The sequence below is a fragment of the Stigmatopora argus genome, chromosome 18 (genome assembly GCF_051989625.1).
Source record: "Stigmatopora argus isolate UIUO_Sarg chromosome 18, RoL_Sarg_1.0, whole genome shotgun sequence".
Classification (NCBI taxonomy): domain Eukaryota; kingdom Metazoa; phylum Chordata; class Actinopteri; order Syngnathiformes; family Syngnathidae; genus Stigmatopora; species Stigmatopora argus.
Genome location: NC_135404.1, coordinates 6,275,095 through 6,292,994, shown reverse-complemented (window position 1 = coordinate 6,292,994; position 17,900 = coordinate 6,275,095). Strand labels below are relative to the sequence as shown.

General features: G+C 39.4%; 3 protein-coding genes across 4 annotated transcripts; 2 read left to right on the top strand and 1 right to left on the bottom strand.

Annotated features, from left to right (window-relative positions):
• The first annotated feature begins 695 nt into the window (after positions 1–695).
• On the top strand, positions 696–4,504 carry paqr4b (progestin and adipoQ receptor family member IVb). Of its 2 annotated transcripts, XM_077626395.1 has the most exons (3): positions 698–970; positions 2,438–2,656; positions 2,723–4,504. In XM_077626395.1, the coding sequence occupies exons 1-3, from the start codon at positions 817–819 to the stop codon at positions 3,154–3,156; spliced, it is 807 nt and encodes a 268-aa protein (XP_077482521.1). In that variant the 5' UTR covers positions 698–816; the 3' UTR covers positions 3,157–4,504. The 2 variants fall into 2 exon arrangements, with proteins under 2 accessions (XP_077482519.1, XP_077482521.1); XM_077626393.1 differs by having other exon boundaries at positions 696–970; positions 2,438–4,504.
• Positions 4,505–4,623: 119 nt separating this feature from the next.
• On the bottom strand, positions 4,624–10,298 carry pelo (pelota mRNA surveillance and ribosome rescue factor). The gene is made up of 13 exons (XM_077626392.1): positions 10,097–10,298; positions 9,388–9,480; positions 9,170–9,320; positions 8,381–8,471; positions 8,156–8,319; positions 7,992–8,052; positions 6,843–7,004; positions 6,720–6,766; positions 6,514–6,587; positions 6,381–6,452; positions 6,229–6,303; positions 4,833–4,864; positions 4,624–4,764 (listed from the first exon to the last, which is right to left on the bottom strand). Exons 1-13 carry the CDS (start codon positions 10,135–10,137, stop codon positions 4,670–4,672), a joined length of 1,158 nt encoding a protein of 385 aa, XP_077482518.1. The 5' UTR covers positions 10,138–10,298; the 3' UTR covers positions 4,624–4,669.
• Positions 10,299–11,151: 853 nt separating this feature from the next.
• ppp1cab (protein phosphatase 1, catalytic subunit, alpha isozyme b) lies at positions 11,152–17,294 on the top strand. Its single transcript, XM_077625937.1, has 7 exons — positions 11,152–11,608; positions 12,338–12,469; positions 13,880–14,110; positions 14,209–14,313; positions 15,433–15,656; positions 15,731–15,865; positions 16,659–17,294. Exons 1-7 carry the CDS (start codon positions 11,554–11,556, stop codon positions 16,752–16,754), a joined length of 978 nt encoding a protein of 325 aa, XP_077482063.1. The 5' UTR covers positions 11,152–11,553; the 3' UTR covers positions 16,755–17,294.
• The last annotated feature ends 606 nt before the right edge of the window (positions 17,295–17,900 follow it).

The following is a 17,900-nucleotide window of genomic DNA, read 5'->3' as shown; positions in this document are numbered from 1 at the left end:
AATATACATCTATATTCTTCATTTGAATTTGATCCTAAAACAGAAAGTCGGCACTCATGATTTACTTTCCCTGGCTACACAAAATGATGCGGCGGGCCAGATTTGGCCCCTGGGCCGCCACTTTGACACATGCAATGTTTATTTGAGCTTTTTTTTCTTAGTAAGGGACAATTTCTTTTAATCATGTTTTTCATTTCAAATGGAAACTAAATATCTTTTTAAATTATGTTCAATAATAAATTGGAAAACGGAAAATATTTATATTTATTTTTAGATTTTACAAAATGCTTTTTGAACTAAAAACACAAAAGAAAAAAATTGGATTAAAAAATTGCAATGATTGATTTAAAAAAGGGGAAAATCAGGAAATGCAATGTACATCTATAATCATTTGAATTTGATCCTAAAACAGAAAGTCGGGCCGCACAAAATGATGCGGCGGGCCAGATTTGGCCCCCGGGCCGCCACTTTGACACGTGACCTAAGAAAACCACAGGAATTGAATTTGTTAAACAAAAGGGTGGATATCTTGAAACGGGTAAATTATGGAAACTTTTTCCTCATCTCAAATCTTTTCCCAAAATAAATAATCTCTCTTTCCAGTGACTTAAGATGCGATGGACTCGTTTTCTAAACCTAGAGGCAACCTGGATAGCGCGCATGGCCTTTCAGGTAGGGATTAGCGCAGCTTTATCCTTAAGAAGAATAAGAAGCCGGTCACCCGTCGGCCCCCGACGCAGTCACAGGAGCGGCGCGATGGCCCTCCGCCACTTGCCGTAGAATGCCGGAGCGGCGCGACCTCCGCTGGTGCTCACCATGGGTCCGCGGCTTTTGGACTTCCCCAAAACTCCCACGCACCTTCAGTTTAACAAATACGTGCTGACCGGTTACCGGCCGGTTTCCAGCGCCCACGAGTGCCTGCGGAGTCTTTTTTACATGCACAACGAGTTGGGCAACATCTACAGTCATGGTGAGTCTCATTTTTTTTCCTCACACATTTGAGCTGACGTTGACCTCTCTCCGGAAAGGTCAAGTTGGCGCAGGGGGCACAACAGATGTCCGCTAAACTCTCACTTGCGTCCGTTTTTTTTCCGAGCGCACTTGACGGGAGCGTGTAATGAGTATATGGGATTAGTCTGTAATCGGCCCTGGGAATCCCTGCAATGGAAATATCCTGTGGCTAACTGTGGGGTTTTTTTGTCAGATGAGAAATTCAGCTGTAGGTGAAAAGGAAAATTTAAGAGCAATGTTAGTAAAAAAATGGTTTGACTTTTGACTGCTAGGTCTTCACTTTCAATCCTTTACAGTGAACTTTTAAACTATACAAATACATTGGCTCTGGGTTTGTTCTGCACTTTCCCATTTTATTAATTCAATTAGATTAGATTCGAATTTTATTTCATCCCGTATTCGGGAAATGTCTTGGTTGCAGTAGCAAGACACACAAGACATAGTAGAACTAGTTAAAAAACTCGAGCCACACACAGGAAGTCCACAAGGCGGCGACCTTCTGTTGTTACAAATGCTTTTCATCAACATTAGATTGTTATTGGGGTGCCATAACCAGAATTTGTTTTGAATCATTTTAATGTTCAAATACTTTAGTCTTTGACTATTTCTGTAGTTACATTAAATGATTATTATTAAATTTTAGTCATTTGGAAAAACTCAGCAAATTACATGGTTTTGATTATTCATGGTATTTTCCCCACTTTTTTTCCAACCATAAATTAAATGTGATTAAAATGAATAAAAAGAGAAATGCTAATCATGGCCTCAAGAAAATGTGTACTATACTAGTACTTTATTTTTCATAGCTAACTCATTTCATGCTAGTGACGGCAATAGACCTCCAATCGATGTTCCCTCTAATTTTTAGTTTGTCTGGGCAGAAAGACAACTTCCCTGAGCACACTGAGTACCGGTGTGAGCAACATCATCATTGCTCGCTATGGGCACACACCCGTATCACAGTATTTTTATTTTAAAAAAATAAAAATAAAAAAATAAAAAATTGGGATTTTATTTTGTGCGCTCCATATGATTTGCTGTGCGCAGAGAAGACGAGAGTAGTGCGCAATTGCGCACGCGCGCAGCTTAGAGGGAACATTGCCTCCAATCCATTTTGACTGGGAGAGGGCAAATGGCCATTCAAAGGCAGCCAATGAATTGCCCTGTAAGCGTAAAAAAAATCATTAAAATTAAAATATACACCCTTGCTCTGTTAAGGACAAAAAAAATCGTATTAAATTTCGGGAAACTCAAAAAGTGCTAAAAATATTAACATTTTCCTCAAGAACCAGAATTCTGACCTTTGGTCTTAAAAGCGCAACATTTGATTATATGAATAAATCTTCAAGCAAAAATGTATACATTTCTTCCATTGCTTTATAAGGCCGGCGGGCCGCCATCTGACCCCTTCCCGTCGTCTCCTCAGGCATCCCCTTCTTGGCGTTTCTCTTCCTACTCCCCTTCAGCATCCCCTGGGGCGAAGTGGACAGCGTCTGGATCGGCGTGGTCCACTACCTGGCCTGCCTCAGCCCCACGGTGGGCTCGGTCCTCTACCACGTCTTCATGAACCACGTCGGCGGCGAGCACGTCTACGACACCCTGCTGTCCCTCGACATGTTCGGCGTGTGCCTGGTCAACACGTTGGGTGAGTTCTCGCCCGAAAGACGCCCGTCCCCCGGAGTCCAACTCTCGCCGAAATTGTTCCGTTCAGGCGCGCTTCCCATCATCCACATCACGCTGCTTTGCTTCCCGAGTGCACGGCAAGTGGCCTTGCTCGCTTACGTCTTCGTGTCGGCGTACGGGATCTACCGGGCCACCACGGCGCGAACCAACGTCCTGCGGCTGCGGGCCTTCGCGTGGCAGGCCGCCTTCCGCTTCAGCCTCTTCGTGTTTCGAGTCTACGGCCGCGGGGCCGGCAGCCCTCGCTCGCTGCGCCATTTTGTCATCATGGACTCGCTGGCCGTGCTGGGCGGCCTGGTCAACGTGGTCCAGATCCCCGAGCGCTTCGGCCCGGGACGCTTCGACAATTGGGGTAACAGTCATCAGATTATGCACGTGATGGTGGTTTGTTCTATTATTTATCTTCACTGGGGGACGTTGGAGGACTTAACTTGGGTTAAGGACTACCAGTGTCCCACGGAGTGACACATTCTCGAGGTCTACGTCAGTGGGGGTGAAGGAGTTAAGATTTTGCTCAAGGTAAGATTATTTTGAAAATTCGATTGGCAATTTTGTCAATGGTTTTAAGTGGTGTTTGCAATAATAGACATCTAATCTGCTGAGGAAGTTGACGTCCAATCCGTTTGAAGTGAGAAGGCTGGTTGGTAGGTTTCATCAAATGGATTGGATGTCTGGCATTAGCAACGGACTAGCGGGAATATTGAAATTCAGGGGAAATGGATGGAATCTTGGAGTTGATTAAGGGGATTGATGAAAATTTACCGGAATCGTAGAATTGATAAATAAAGGGAATTAGTGGGGACTTTTAAACTGAACAATCAGGAAAATTGGTTGAAATTTTTGAAACTATGCAATCCAGGGAAATGGCTGTAATCTTGAAATTTAATGGAAATAGCCGGAATCTTCAAATTGGTCCTTCAAGGAGATTGGCCAGATTTGTGAAATTGGTCAATCAACAGAATTCCAGGAATTGTTAAATAAAAGGGGATTAGTGGGTACTTTGAAACTGGTTAATCAAGGGAATTGGTAATTAAATGGGATTGGTGGGAACTTTCAAAGCGGTCAATCAAAGGAATTGGTAAATTTTAAAACTGGTTAAGCAAAGAAATTGGCAATTTTGAAACTGGTCAAGCAAGGAAATTGAAGGGAAACTTGAAACTAATCAATCAAGGGCATTGATGAAAATTTTATGAAATTAGTGGAAATCTTACAATTTGAAATGAGGGAATTGATGGAAGTTTTAACTTGAAATAAGGGAATTGGTAGAATTCTGCAAACTTGAAATGTGAAACTGGCCAATAAACACAGTGAGAATCTTAAGGGGTGAGAATTATGAAACTGAACTAGAAAAAGTGAAAGATCTTGAAAATTGAACAAGATTATGGATGTATATTATTATAGAACAGTGTTAAAGAGGGAGTTTGAAAAACTCATTAAACCAACAGTTGTCTTTTTAGGCAACATAGTAAAAAAATGAAACTGTTAAAGGCCAAGTCTTGTATATGTATTGTTTTTTTGCGGACTGTTTGAAAGTGTCACTTTATGTCGGTGTGACTAGTACGACATATTCCTGTAATGAATAATTTTGTAGTCCATCTTTCTCAAAGGTCAATGGAACAGTATGTAAGGGTACTTTTATTTATTTATTCATTGTTTTTAATTGCACTTTAGCCCTGGTGGCACTAGAGTACTTTCACTTTCATCACACATGTAAGAAATGTTCTGTGGAACTCATTCCTAAAAATCCTGCTTACTTGATCTGTACATTAGCATAACTAATTTTTAAAAAGGGCATAAAGTATATATTTTTGCATCTTTCTCCTGTGTCTGTTCTTTAGGAGGGTAAGTTTCATTGTGGTGACATTTTGGAAATTTTACTCTATAAAATGATCACCCTGATGATTACAACATGTAAAATACAGTGGAAGACACTTTGTATTTACAACCCCATTTATTTAACCTGCCATATTTCCATTATTTAGTCCTCATCCGAGCTGCTGTCGTCTTCGTCTTCGGAAACATCGGCAATGGGGAAGCGCAAGATGGCCGCCACTCCACTCAGTTGAGTCAGTTCTATTTAAAAACAAAAAGGGTTAAAATTGAAAACAATTTTCCAGAAGTCCATTTTTGTGGTTACTTACGTTCGCCTGACACGTGAAGACTTGAAAATATCCTGTGTGGAAAAAGAAAAACACTAGTTATTGTAATTGTAAAGAAAAATTCAGAATGTAGAGAAAAAAACTTCATATCTAAAGCTTTGATTCAGAATTTAAAAATGTCAGCTCATGGCACTGCAATTGAAGAGCTAATTTTTCACCTCTACAGTGGTACCTTGACCTACGATCAGCTCGTGGTACGACGAAAATTTAGATCGAATAATTCGCCCGCGATACGATCAAAATTTCGAGATGCGACTAAGCCAGGTGGCCATGACATGAGAGGCTGTTTATCATTGTAGCGCAATGTCTTTTTTTGCCGCATCTCTTTCGTGTATTACAGATATCTACGAGTACTGAACGGTTTCTTTCGCCTACACGTGGACCAGGAAACGCACAATGCGCATGCGCTTTTTGGGTAATGAAGTATACTCGTGCACACAACACAGATTGCCAATGGCACCCTTTCTCAGAATAAAACTTCATTACCCACAATCAATACGTGGGTAGGAGGTTGCATTTCCTGTTCCCCCCCTTAGCATGTTAGCTCCCGTTGGCGGAGCGATCGCTAATTCAACACTAATTCTCGTTGGCAAGTGGTCGTGCGTTATCCTATTGTGAGGACATCTGTGTGCATCATTTTCGGAATATTTTGAAGGGAATAGTACAACAGCAAACAGCCCATCGATAGCGAACGTGAGGGTGGAGGCGTGGCAAAGCGCTAACCCGGAAAACGAAGGTAACAAAAGATTAAGACAAAACTAGAATTCAGTTTTGTGTGAAGTTACATTAAACGTATGTTTGAGTGTGTCTGTATATATTTATCCAAGTTAATTTAAATTTGTTTGTTCGAGCCGTGGATAAAGTCCCCCCGAACACCCCCCCGCCTTCGTGTATGCCGCTGTCTCTCCCCTCCGTGAAATGCGTCTAATTTTACTTCCATTAAACACATTTTATTACTATTAAACCACTCGTTATTTATTACTTTGTCAATATATGGCGAATTAGAAGAAATAAAAAAAAAATTCCAATCCAATATCCTGTTTTTGGTGTTTTTTCAGAGGGTTGCAACGAATTAATTTGTTTTCAGTTCATTTCAATGGGAAACGTTCGCTCGAGTTACGAAAAGCTCGACATACGATCTCAGTCTTGCAACGGATTACGATCGTATGTCGAGGTACCACTGTATAGCGGAAAATTGTAAATTTGGGGAACTAGAACACAAGAATAATAAAGAAAAAATAAAATCTTCCAAATAAGACTCTGCAGAACGATACTGTCATTAGTTAGTCTAAAATTCTTCAAGATTTACATTTTTTTACCCCCCCAAAAGTGTTTTCAAGATCCAAACATTTTCAAGGATTCCTTAGTCTGTCCTAACCTGACATTTCCGCAGCTATCTCTCACTTTGTCCACCAAGCGAACATAGCGCGCCCTTGTGGGCACGTCCTGATGCCTGCGCAGACGTGAATGCATTAAAATAATGACACTTATGGTACATTTTCGACTTAAAGATTTGGAAACATTGCTTACCTGAAGAGCTTATCGCTGACCAACAAAGTGTCTACGGCGAGGGCTTCGGCCGCTCTCTCCACGTGAGCCATTCTGTGAAGATTCATGCATCCATCTTGGAAATAATTTCAGAAATCAATCTAATATTACTCACCCGTAAAAAGCTCTATCGGGCTCGTGTTGGAGCATTTTGTAGAAATCCTCTAAGACTTTCACTTCTCCTGCTGCCTGAGTTGACAAAAAAAACAACAACAAAAAGTAATCAAACCTGATTGACTACAGTTGATGTCCAATCCATTCCTAATAGCTTTGATTGGACATCTTCAGTCGTTAAAAAGTTAAAATGTGATCCTTCGTCACCTTTGTATCGGACAGCCTGTTGGTCACGGTAGGGTCGGTGAGGATTTCTGACAGGAAAAAAAACAAGTAGTAGATGTTATAAAAATAACAGTTTTGCCACCTCATGTCTCTCTTCTAGCCAACCTTTAAGCGAGTACTTATGACCCGAGGACGAATGGACCACCATAAACTTGGGTCGGTTCTCCAGGAGAAGTTTGTTGTCTTGCCGCACGGCTTCTTTGAAGAGGTACGTCATAAACTGGTCCTTTACGAAACCCGGGCTGGCCACCAGGATGCACTTCACCACTGAGGTGGGATGAAAAAAAGTCAAAAAGGTGACGGAATGACAAAGTTGATCAAATTTCAAATACTCTATTTTCCACACTGCAAGCACAACAAAAAGTCTTCTGAAAAGTCGCGCCTTACATGTCGATCAACATTGGTTAATCGATGTATGAAATTCCCTTTTCCACAACTCCATTTAGTCTAGTAGATCATGTATAACAACTCTTAACCACTCCTATTAGTACCACTAGTACAGTTTCATCAAGTGGATAATTAACACAACTCCCTATTACTATGACTACTACTACAGCTCATTTTAGTGTATCTCTAACAAAACGTACTACTACTACAGCTATGTCTTGTGGATCTCTAGCACAAGTTACTACAACTACAGCTTCATTTAGTGGATGTATAACATAACCCCTACTACCACTACTATTACAACTCCATGTAATGTATAATTAACACAACCCCCTATTACTATGACCATTACTACTACAGCTCATTCTAGTGTATCTCTAGCAAAACTTACTACTACTACAGCTACGTCTAATAGATCTGTAGCACAACTCACTACAACTACAGCTTCATTTAGTGGATGTATAACATAACCCCTACTACTACCACTACTATTACAACTCCATGTAATGGATAATTAACACAACCCCCTTACTATGACTACTACTACTACTACAGCTCATTTTAGTGTATTTCTAGCACAACTTACTATTACTACATCTAGTGGATCTCTAACACAACCCACGACTACTACTATAACTCAATTTAGTGAATGTATAACACAACCCCCTACTACTACTACTCATACCATTCCATCTAGTAGATCTCTAACACAACCCACTACTACAGCTCCATTTAGTGACTGTATAACCCAATCCCCTACTACTACTACCACCACCACAACTACTAAGTTTTATAATTCGGTCCACGAAACAAATTTTAAGAGCCTTATAGTGTGGAAAATACAGTATTTTTTGTTGCAATTGTTACCATCAAAGTTAATGTGACGAAGTATGGCCTGCATGACGGCTTCGTAAAACCTCTCAAGTGCCTGCGGAATGATAATCGTAATTAATGGCGCGAGATTAATGCGTGTTTATTTTGCAGACGCTAAATTCATGCGACACGAGTCATCTCCAATGAAGCCGTCGCACCTTTTCGTGCTGCGTGCAGCTCCCTCGCCGCTTGCGAGGAATGGTGAGCTCCACTTTGGCGCGCAGGAGCGTCATGGCGGGGGTCACCAGCACCAGGTTGGCCAGACCCTCCTGCATAACCACCGCCGCCACGTCGGCCTTCTGTGTGGCGTCGCACGCTTCATCTGAGGAGCCAGTGTGTTGGAATCACGTATGTCGGGCGTTTTAGAACATTGTTGAGTTTACCGATTCGGGCCAAGACCACGCTGTCCCAACTCTTTTTGGCCAGGGTGAATTTCCGGTTGAGCTCCAGTTCGATGGTGTGGTAAGCCCCCATCTAAAGTCAAATGAATACATCAAATATTTCCCTTTTAAAATTTAATTAGACTCATCAAAATAAACACAATTCATTAAAAAGCAAAAAAAGGTGTCATTAAATGTATGGCAAACAATTATTTAAAAATAAATCTAAAATGTTTTCTTTAAAAAAAATTCCACTTTAAAAATATTTTTAAGAAATGATGAAAACACAACTATCACTTTTACTTTCAAAATAACTAAAATCGTAAATCATAAAATAAAAGTAAAAACAATGACTTAAAATATACCATTTAAAGGACCAGCCAAATTTATTTAAAAAGAAAAAAAATGAAAACATTAAATTCAATAAAAAACTGAAAATACACAAATTTAAAATGAAAATATTTCCTCATATTTAAATGACTAGGAAAAGTGTTTAACTAAAAAATAAATACAATGACTACAGTAATCGCGGCTAATGTAGACCAAACATGGCCGGCATAATCGAAAAATCGCAAAGTAGGGTCACCCCTAACTACCTTATTTTTTAAATTTCCGATAAGTGAAGTCGTGATAATCTGTACATTCAAAATACATTTAGTATACATTCAAGTACGCAACTTTAAAAATAAGTCAGTCAAGACTAAAGCAGCAAATGTTAATGTCGTCATTCGATAACTTCTCATTTCAAATGCATCAGACATTCGTCACTGTCAATAGCAGTCAAACACTAACCTTCACATACTGATTTTCCACTATGTTAGTACCCTTCACTCTCAACTGGCAGGCCTGCGTGTCAAAGTCGATGGTCTCCACACATAACGTCAAGGTGGTCCGAACTCTGGAGCTGCCCACGCTTCCAGTAGTGGATTCCGTCTGTACTTTTCTATAGGGTTGTAGGGAAGAAAAAAGGATTGATTCCAGCCCAACATTGACTAATACTGATTATTTACCTAATGGTGGAAGCTCTAAGACTGTCCCCTTGTTGAAGCAGGTTGTAGGTGTGCCACATGTCCTCTGCTTCCTCCGGCATGAGCGTCACCTGACTACAAAAAAAGCACAAAAACATGGATGACAATGTTGTTACAATACATCAGGAGTCAGGAATATTCTTTACAGAGAGAGCCAGAAACAATTCATATTTGTGGCTGTTTTTCCTAGAGAGCCATACTCAGAATTCAAAAGTCTAAATAAATGAAAATATTTGATTCTTTTGGTCATTTTATCACTTAAAGTACAAACTCTCAGAAGTCATTTTACAACATTGTTACGCAATTTCTCATCAATGAGGGTATACATGAACAAGGGAGCATAATATACAAAAAAATATTACAGAGGTGTTAGAGGTACATTTTAGATTACAGTTTAGCCACATATGGCTCGCGAGCCATAGGTTCCCTACCCCTGCTAAACCTGTTTTAATATTTACATAGAAAATATGTTCTACTAGAATACATTACTCAAGTATTACTTGATTTGTTTACATTTCAGCTATCGGGTGAAGAATGCGACAGTCTGCTTGTGTGCATATAATTAAGCCTAATGTTATGACCGAATAACAACAAAATTGCTGAGACGTGGCACGTGGACAAGAAAAAAGGCAAGCAAAGCAGTGTTAGCTTCGGTGGCTAATAGAGTTAGCTTGATAGACAGTTCACTCACCCGGCGTTGTCTTTTTCAATGTCTCTGTGAAGCAGCTTCATGGTCGCTTTCGAGTTTACGCCGGGTTATTAAAGGAAAATGATCTACCAATGGGTATTTGCGTTTGGTCTCATGGCGATCTTAATATTAAACTGTCATCGTGAGTATTGAATCCGAGTTGTGAGGGGAAAAGAAACAAATATAACCCGGTCGCGTTCAGAAGTGACGTCACCATTGACTGCAATAAATACATATATTTTCTTGGACGGTCATGAACAGTATTGTATTTATGTGTTTTCTGCTTTTTATTTTATGGTTTAATTTTTTATTAAAAATAAATAGGTGATTACATCCGGGTATTGTTTCAAGTGACGTAACTCGTCTTCAGTGATTAATTGTACGTCAATGACGCTGCCATTTTGAATGTGGCCGTACAGAGCAAAGGGCGAAGATGCCACATTGATGTTTTTTAATGTTCATGTGAATTGTTATGGGCTTAATAATTGAATAATGAACGAAGTACTTCGCCCATTAAGATTTTGGACTCAAGTAATATTCACAATACATGAGTTGATGACAACGAGGAGGCGTTGTATCTAATAAACATATGGATGCAAGGACAAGCACAATTACATCCGGGGATTTCATTTAGAAGAGGCTGTAGGAGGTGTAAGCTCAATAAACTTTATTGACATATGCATATTTTACACGGGCTTTGCTCTTTCCATGGACAAGTTACTATAGAAATACACAAAAACACACTGTAGTGAAGGCTGGGTCATTGCGTCATTGGCAGACGTACGTCGTAAATTCCTCTCGTTCTTGCCGCTCCCCCGAGTGTCCTTTCCCCGCGCACAAAAGCGCTTAAAACATGACCGAGTTAGCAGGAATACGACACACGCGAATGCTTTAAATACCATAACACCCGTGCACGACAAATTGTGTTCACAGTGGGAATGGTTGCCATTTATATGATTGATTTCATTCGCGTGAGTAAATGCTGACAGACACTCCAAACGACCGATGCGTACGAACATTGAATTGCGCCAGTCCCGCCTTGGCTGTAAACGGACCAATGGGAGCTCTGTATTCCTCGTCGTCACTTCCGCCCAGCCTTTCACGTTAACGCTCATTCAGTCTTCTTTTTTTGTCGATGGCATGGTGCTAAGCAGCCACGGCAAAAACAACGTAATCCACCGAAAAACAATTTAAATTCGAATATCTCAGGGGAATTAGTCTACTCGCTTAAGTTTTGGAAGTTTATGTTGTCTATTTCGTAGTGAGCAAGCCCGGTAGACTGCCGTTTGGCTTGCTCATTTCTTCCCAAGGTTAGCTAGCTCGCTGGCTAACGATAGCCGATTACCGCTGAACTAGTTTAGCAAAAAAAAAACATTTACTCAGGAGTCCGCTGTCACTCACTACTACGTCTTTGGCTTGTTGGTATTTGTGAGGAAAAATATTCGTATTCGAGGGCAAACATGGCGGAGGCCGACAAACTGAACATTGATTCCATCATTCAGCGTCTGCTGGAAGGTAAAGACTTCGATCATTTCGCTCTTCTACCGCGGTAGCCATTTTACCCAACTTGGTTAGACCACTCATCGGTGTTTTATGTACGAATGCTTGTCATTTTTGTTTTTCTACGTTCACTTCGACGAATTAAAACTCACTTAATATATTTTCGTATGGTGAAATATCACAGGACTTTTTTTTTAGTTATTTCCCTGACGTGTCGTAGAATTGAAAATGACTATAAATACATTTACTATTCGATTTAAAGGTAAAAAAAATTACACTAGCTAAACAATTGGATGTTTTCTGTTGGTTTGAATGAAGAATGTCCATTTTTTAAAAGTCTTATTTTGCAGAGTGAAAAAAAGAAGTCATTTTAATGGTCAAATATCCTTTCAAAAGATTTATAAAACTAAAGACGACTATTAATGCACAAAATTCGCCGTTGCACCACATGTTTAACATATTTTTTTGCTTAGCAACAATTAAAACGTGTATAATGTTAATGTTTTAAGGAATAAACTGGCAAAAAAAATTGGTATTGTTGTGTGGGCTGTATCATTTGTGATTTAAATTTGCGGCATTTCAGCACTATTGATAATGACTGAGGTCCCATTCATTTGAATAGGGATTCTCGTTCCAAAAAGGATTGGACGTTTATTGTTGTCAATGGCAGCCAATGTGTTAATACTTCTTGAAGGCGGTTTCCAGTGTTTTTTCTCATTGGCGCTCTCTTTGTCCCGGTTGCAGTGAAAGGCTCCAGACCTGGCAAAAACGTCCAGCTGACAGAAAACGAAATTCGGGGACTTTGCCTGAAATCCAGGGAGATCTTCCTCAGCCAGCCAATCCTGCTGGAACTGGAGGCGCCTCTCAAGATTTGTGGTGAGACTTGTCTTTGGACTTTTTGGGACATCTTCCAAAGTACTTATTGTCATTGTACTGCATCGCTAATACCGGTAGTATTTTAGCACGGCTGCCTACGTGATTGTTTTGATAGTCAATTCATCCATATTTTGAGAAAAGATTATGGAACTCAGGAAGTGTATCATTGCTTTCCAAAGCAAAAGTAGACGCTTGCAAATATCAGATTTTAATCATAATTGCAATAGCTTTCACTCATGACTACAGGCAAAGTTTTTTTGGTCTTTTCTCTCTCTTTTTTTATTTTTTTATTTGATATTTACAGGTTTCCCGTTTTGGTGAATAAATATAGATAATATTTATCATATTCATGCCATGTTTATAATCTAATTTTTAGTTTCGACAAAAATATAGAATATATTCTGTTTTTCCAATTAGTTTTTATTAAAATGTGAAATAAATACATGGATACAAAAGACCATATTTATGTAAAAAAACGTGATATTAGTTTTCCAATTTTTGTGGATGAATAAAAATACAAAATAAAACAATATATATTTTATAGTAATGCAATATTTGAAATGAATTTTTTAGTTTAAATAAAAAATACAAATATTGTTTTTCCAATTAGTTTTTATTAAAATGTGAAATACATGGATACAAATACAAAATACCATATTTATGTAAAAAAACGTTGATATTACAGTTTTCCAATTTTTGTGAATAAATAAAAATACAAAAGACTATATTTTATATTAATGCAATATTAGAAATGAAATTTTAGTTTAAATAAAAAATACAAATATTTTTTGTCCAATTAGTTTTTATTAAAATGTGAAATACATGGATACAAATACAAAAGACCATATTTATGTAAAAACGTTGATATTAGTTTTCCTATTTTTGTGAATAAATAAAAATACAAAAGACTATATATTTTATAGTAATGCAATATTAGAAATGAAATTTTTAGTTTAAATAAAAAATACAAATATATTCTGTTTTTCCAATTTAATTTTCATTATAATGTGAAAGGGAGTGGTAAAGGAGTGTCCCATCAGCCTACCATGCATGTCTTTGGAATGTGGGAGGAAACCGGAATACCCGGAGAAAACCCACGCAAGCCCAGGGAGAACATTTAAATACTTTTTCTATTAATTATTTTCAGGTAGTTGCATTCATTGAGATATGCAGTTCATCAGTTTTCAACTGCTTTATATTACAAGTAACAAAGTAAACATTGGTCTTTTAGCGTCCATTACATGCTAGTAATGGACACAGTAATGGTTTGCAACCCCCCTTTTCAAATGGATCGATCCTTTACTTAAAGTTCTCAGGAGAAAGCTAAAGAGTCACATGATCAAACGTCGATCGCTGTCAATGGCCGCCCTAATCTGGAAACTAAAATGGTGTCTTTGAACATGTCTCCAGGGGATGTTCACGGACAGTACTACGACCTTATGAGGCTGTTCGAATACGGGGGCTTCCCGCCGGAGAGCAACTACTTGTTCCTGGGCGACTACGTGGACCGAGGCAAGCAGTCGCTGGAGACCATCTGCCTCTTGCTGGCCTACAAGATCAAATACCCGGAGAACTTCTTCCTGCTGAGGGGAAACCACGAGTGTGCCTCCATAAACAGGATATACGGATTCTACGACGAGTGTAAGGCGCCATCGTCTTTAGTGTGACGCAACACGCTAACGCTTAAGAGATTTATTAGCGGCCAGACCAGATAGCGACGCTGTGTTTTGGGTCCATAGGTAAGAGGCGGTACAACATCAAGCTGTGGAAGACGTTCACCGACTGTTTCAACTGTTTGCCCGTGGCCGCCATCGTCGACGAGAAGATTTTCTGCTGCCACGGAGGTCGGTGACATAAGAATAACAAACAGCGGATCGTCTCTAGCCGGGTGTTGACTGTCAATAGCCATGTCTCGCCGCTTTTAAGACCGTCTTCGGTTCTGGTTGACTCGTGAAGCCACACTTGGCAATGATGGTGATGAAAAGCACTTGGGTTTTACTTTGGATGGAACTGGAAAGAAGGTTTTGGTTATTTTGAGGGGGTTTTGGATTTGGTTTTTTTTCTTCTGTAGTCACTCAGATTGCCAAAATGAATTTCTCGCTGAGTTCAATCCAAAATATGTAGTAATGTGGATTTTCCATGAATATATATATATATATATATATACACTAACATCTCAAACATGAAAGGTCTGGGTAACAATTGGAAACCAAAAAAATTACCTGCCTAAAATTGGCATAAAAAAATCTCCATTGATAGTTTCTATGGGTTACCAGCCCTTTCCACCAGTCAAAATGGATTGGACATGTATTGCCTTTGGCCGCATGCTGATTGAAATGTCTCAAAAGTCAGTCTTTTACCTGAAAGTCACCCCCCCAAAAAAATTAAAAAGTATATACCATAACATATTTAAGTTAAGCTTCCTAACAGTTATCAGTGTGTTTTAAATACGTTGAAAATGGTGGCAATCTTGAAAGTGTTAACCTAAAAAAAAATTGTGGGACTCATGAAATTATTAACCTGAAAATTTGGAACTGTTAAAATTCGAAAAATGAAGGGAATCTTGAAACGGGTCGGCTAGAAAATTTGGATGTACTCTTCAAACTGGCAGTAAAAAGGGTGGGAATCTTCAAACTCCAATCAACAAAAAATTAAAAATTATTATATAACAGTTGACTGTAGAATTAAAATGGCTACATTCTTATCAATCCCAGAACATGGTGGTAAAACACAAAGCCAAACCACTGAATCTGTCAAATGAAAAAAAATTGACTGGAATTTTAAACTTTTCTTACGAGGAAAATGGCGGTAGACTGTCAAATGAGGACAACGGTTCAGATGGCATAAACGTCTTTTTTTGGATGTGTGTATTGGTTGTGTTTGATGCGTTCCATAACGGTCTCAACCATCAACACTCGCATGAGTGAACATGTCAACAAAGACTTGGTGTGGGTTTGCGGCAGGGCTGTCTCCGGACCTGCAGTCCATGGAGCAAGTGCGGCGGGTGATGCGGCCCACCGACGTGCCCGATCAGGGCTTGCTGTGCGACCTGCTCTGGGCCGACCCCGACAAGGACGTCCTGGGCTGGGGCGAGAACGACCGCGGCGTCTCCTTCACCTTCGGCGCCGACGTGGTCACCAAGTTCCTCCACAAACACGACATGGACCTCATCTGCCGAGCCCATCAGGTTTCACTCGTTTAACGGCGTTTCCATTTTGTCTTCCCTCCCTCCGATACTCAGCCTGCTTCTTTTTATTTCAGGTGGTCGAGGACGGCTACGAGTTCTTCGCCAAGCGCCAGCTGGTAACGCTCTTCTCCGCCCCTAACTATTGCGGCGAATTCGACAACGCCGGCGCCATGATGAGCGTGGACGAGACCCTCATGTGCTCCTTCCAGGTGAGCCTAGAATGCCCACGTGGCGCGTTTGTTTTCCAGGTTCTAAGTTTTAAATTCGCTGTACTTTTATGTTTTTTTACGGGATTTTTAATTTTCTTACGGTAACAAGACAACTCTTAATTTAAGATTTCAATCAAGAATTGGATATAAAATACGGGAATAAATAAGAAAAAGACCAGATAGACCAAATGAATGTTATTGAAGCATAAATACTTGTTTTAAATTTACTCTGCAGCACATCAAATGTTTATCCAATGACTCAAATAATTGAAATAATGATTAGAATAATAAATAGTTGCAGCCCTAATAAATATAGTAAAATTCTGCCACTTTGCGGATCGACTATTGCGGCCTTTGTATACGAAAAAAAATGATTATGTAAGAACAATACAAACATGAAATGGGGGGTGTCGAGTCACAATTGATGATTTCTTTTTCACTGGCCACTAGAGGGCAGTGTCTACATTGGGCAGTTAAGTATTAGTACACTAAATTAGGAAAAAAAGCCAGTCATGGAGATTAATTCACTTCCCACTAGAGGGCAGTGTATACTCTTGGGGGTTAATAGTACAGACACTGTTTTAAAAGTCCAAGTAATATTAAATAGACACCATAAAAACAGTTATTTACCTGTTTGCGGCAGATCTCGGAACCTGTTAACCTTGATAAAAGAGGTGTTACTGTATATGGAAATACATATTTCTACAAAACCTATCCCCCCAAAGGCACTTAAACGGGATCCTTTGCAACTCGAGCGACCAATATCTTCTAATTTTGCGTCGTGCGTCTTTAGATCCTGAAACCGGCCGACAAGAAGCTCTTCTACGGCGGCGGAGGTGGCATGGGATCGGGGCGCCCCGTCACCCCCCCGAGGAAAGCTAAGAAATGACACCCGTAGGGTGGCCGGCCTCCACTTTTGGTCCCCTTTGGTCCTTCCTTTCCTGTCTACCTCTCTTCTCCTTTCTTTCAGTAAACAGCCAGAAATCCAACCTTTACCCAGGGCTTTTTTTCCACCCCTTTTTTTAATCTGTACTTATTAAATGTTATGAATTGTCGAGAGCGGATGTGCGAGCGACCTGCACGAGAGGATGTCCACATTTCTACTTCCCCCCCCCCCCCCTACTTTCTCTCCCGCCACTCTTCCCGCGGCGAGGTTGGAAACCGCACGCGCGCGTCGAAGGCAATTTGACTGAAAAAGCAGGTCGGGAAACGGCGCGCGAGGCGGTGGCTGCGAGTATTTAGTTTCCCCCGCGTCCCACTGTACCGTAAAATCTCCGGGCGCAACTCTTCAGATTCAAATGAGCCAGAGCTGTAAAAAAGCCGTACAGTTTAGGTTTGTACAGATTTGATTACTTGAAAGAGATTTTTTTGTGAATTCGTTTTGTAGTCTTTCATCAAGTTGACCAATAAACCGAGAATCTGAGATACAGTTAGAAATTTGTTTCGCATTTGTTTTTGTTTTTCATGCAATCGGAAGGGGAGAAGGTTTGATGATTAATCTATAATAAAAAATAGGAATCTGTTGATTTTGAAGGCAATGGAGAATATGGAATGAATTTGGAAACTTAATAACGTCGTTCGCCTTTCACCGTCCATGGGACTGTAATTTGAATATCAAATGTATTTGTATAATAAATAGGAGTGTGATAATCTATAAATTAAAAATATTTAGTTTTAATAAATACAAACTAAACTAATTAATTCAATTAAATTTGGACTAAATAAGTGAGTAAAGCAAAATAGAAGTACACACACATAAAATCCAGATAAAAATACAGATACATATAAAATACATACTCAAAAATGTAAAATAAACAGGTAATTAATTATACATTAAAATTGAAATAAATGTTGAAATTGCACACAAAAAATGGAAATATTCAAATTCATAAATGTTGACGTATACATAAAGAATTAATCTAATTTATACTTGAAATATCAAATACTAAAATGGATTAGTGTCAAATAAATACATAACATTGAATGGCACATTAATTCTTCTGCCCTTCAACGCAAACAAAATGAATACACACAA

What these genes read in the sequence shown, in the direction of transcription:
- paqr4b (XM_077626393.1), top strand. Translation starts at nt 817, where the DNA reads ATGGGTCCGCGGCTTTTGGACTTCCCCAAAACTCCCACGCACCTTCAG. An exon ending in GGGCAACATCTACAGTCATG is followed by an intron (nt 971 to 2,437) that starts GTGAGTCTCATT and finishes TCGTCTCCTCAG; the next exon opens with GCATCCCCTTCTTGGCGTTT.
- pelo (XM_077626392.1), bottom strand. Translation starts at nt 10,137, where the DNA reads ATGAAGCTGCTTCACAGAGACATTGAAAAAGACAACGCCGG. An exon ending in TCGTCACATTAACTTTGATG is followed by an intron (nt 7,005 to 7,991) that starts GTAACAATTGCA and finishes ATCCCACCTCAG; the next exon opens with TGGTGAAGTGCATCCTGGTG. An exon ending in TCTTCACGTGTCAGGCGAAC is followed by an intron (nt 4,765 to 4,832) that starts GTAAGTAACCAC and finishes GTTTTTAAATAG; the next exon opens with AACTGACTCAACTGAGTGGA.
- ppp1cab (XM_077625937.1), top strand. Translation starts at nt 11,554, where the DNA reads ATGGCGGAGGCCGACAAACTGAACATTGATTCCATCATTCAGCGTCTG. An exon ending in CATTCAGCGTCTGCTGGAAG is followed by an intron (nt 11,609 to 12,337) that starts GTAAAGACTTCG and finishes TCCCGGTTGCAG; the next exon opens with TGAAAGGCTCCAGACCTGGC. An exon ending in GGCGCCTCTCAAGATTTGTG is followed by an intron (nt 12,470 to 13,879) that starts GTGAGACTTGTC and finishes ACATGTCTCCAG; the next exon opens with GGGATGTTCACGGACAGTAC.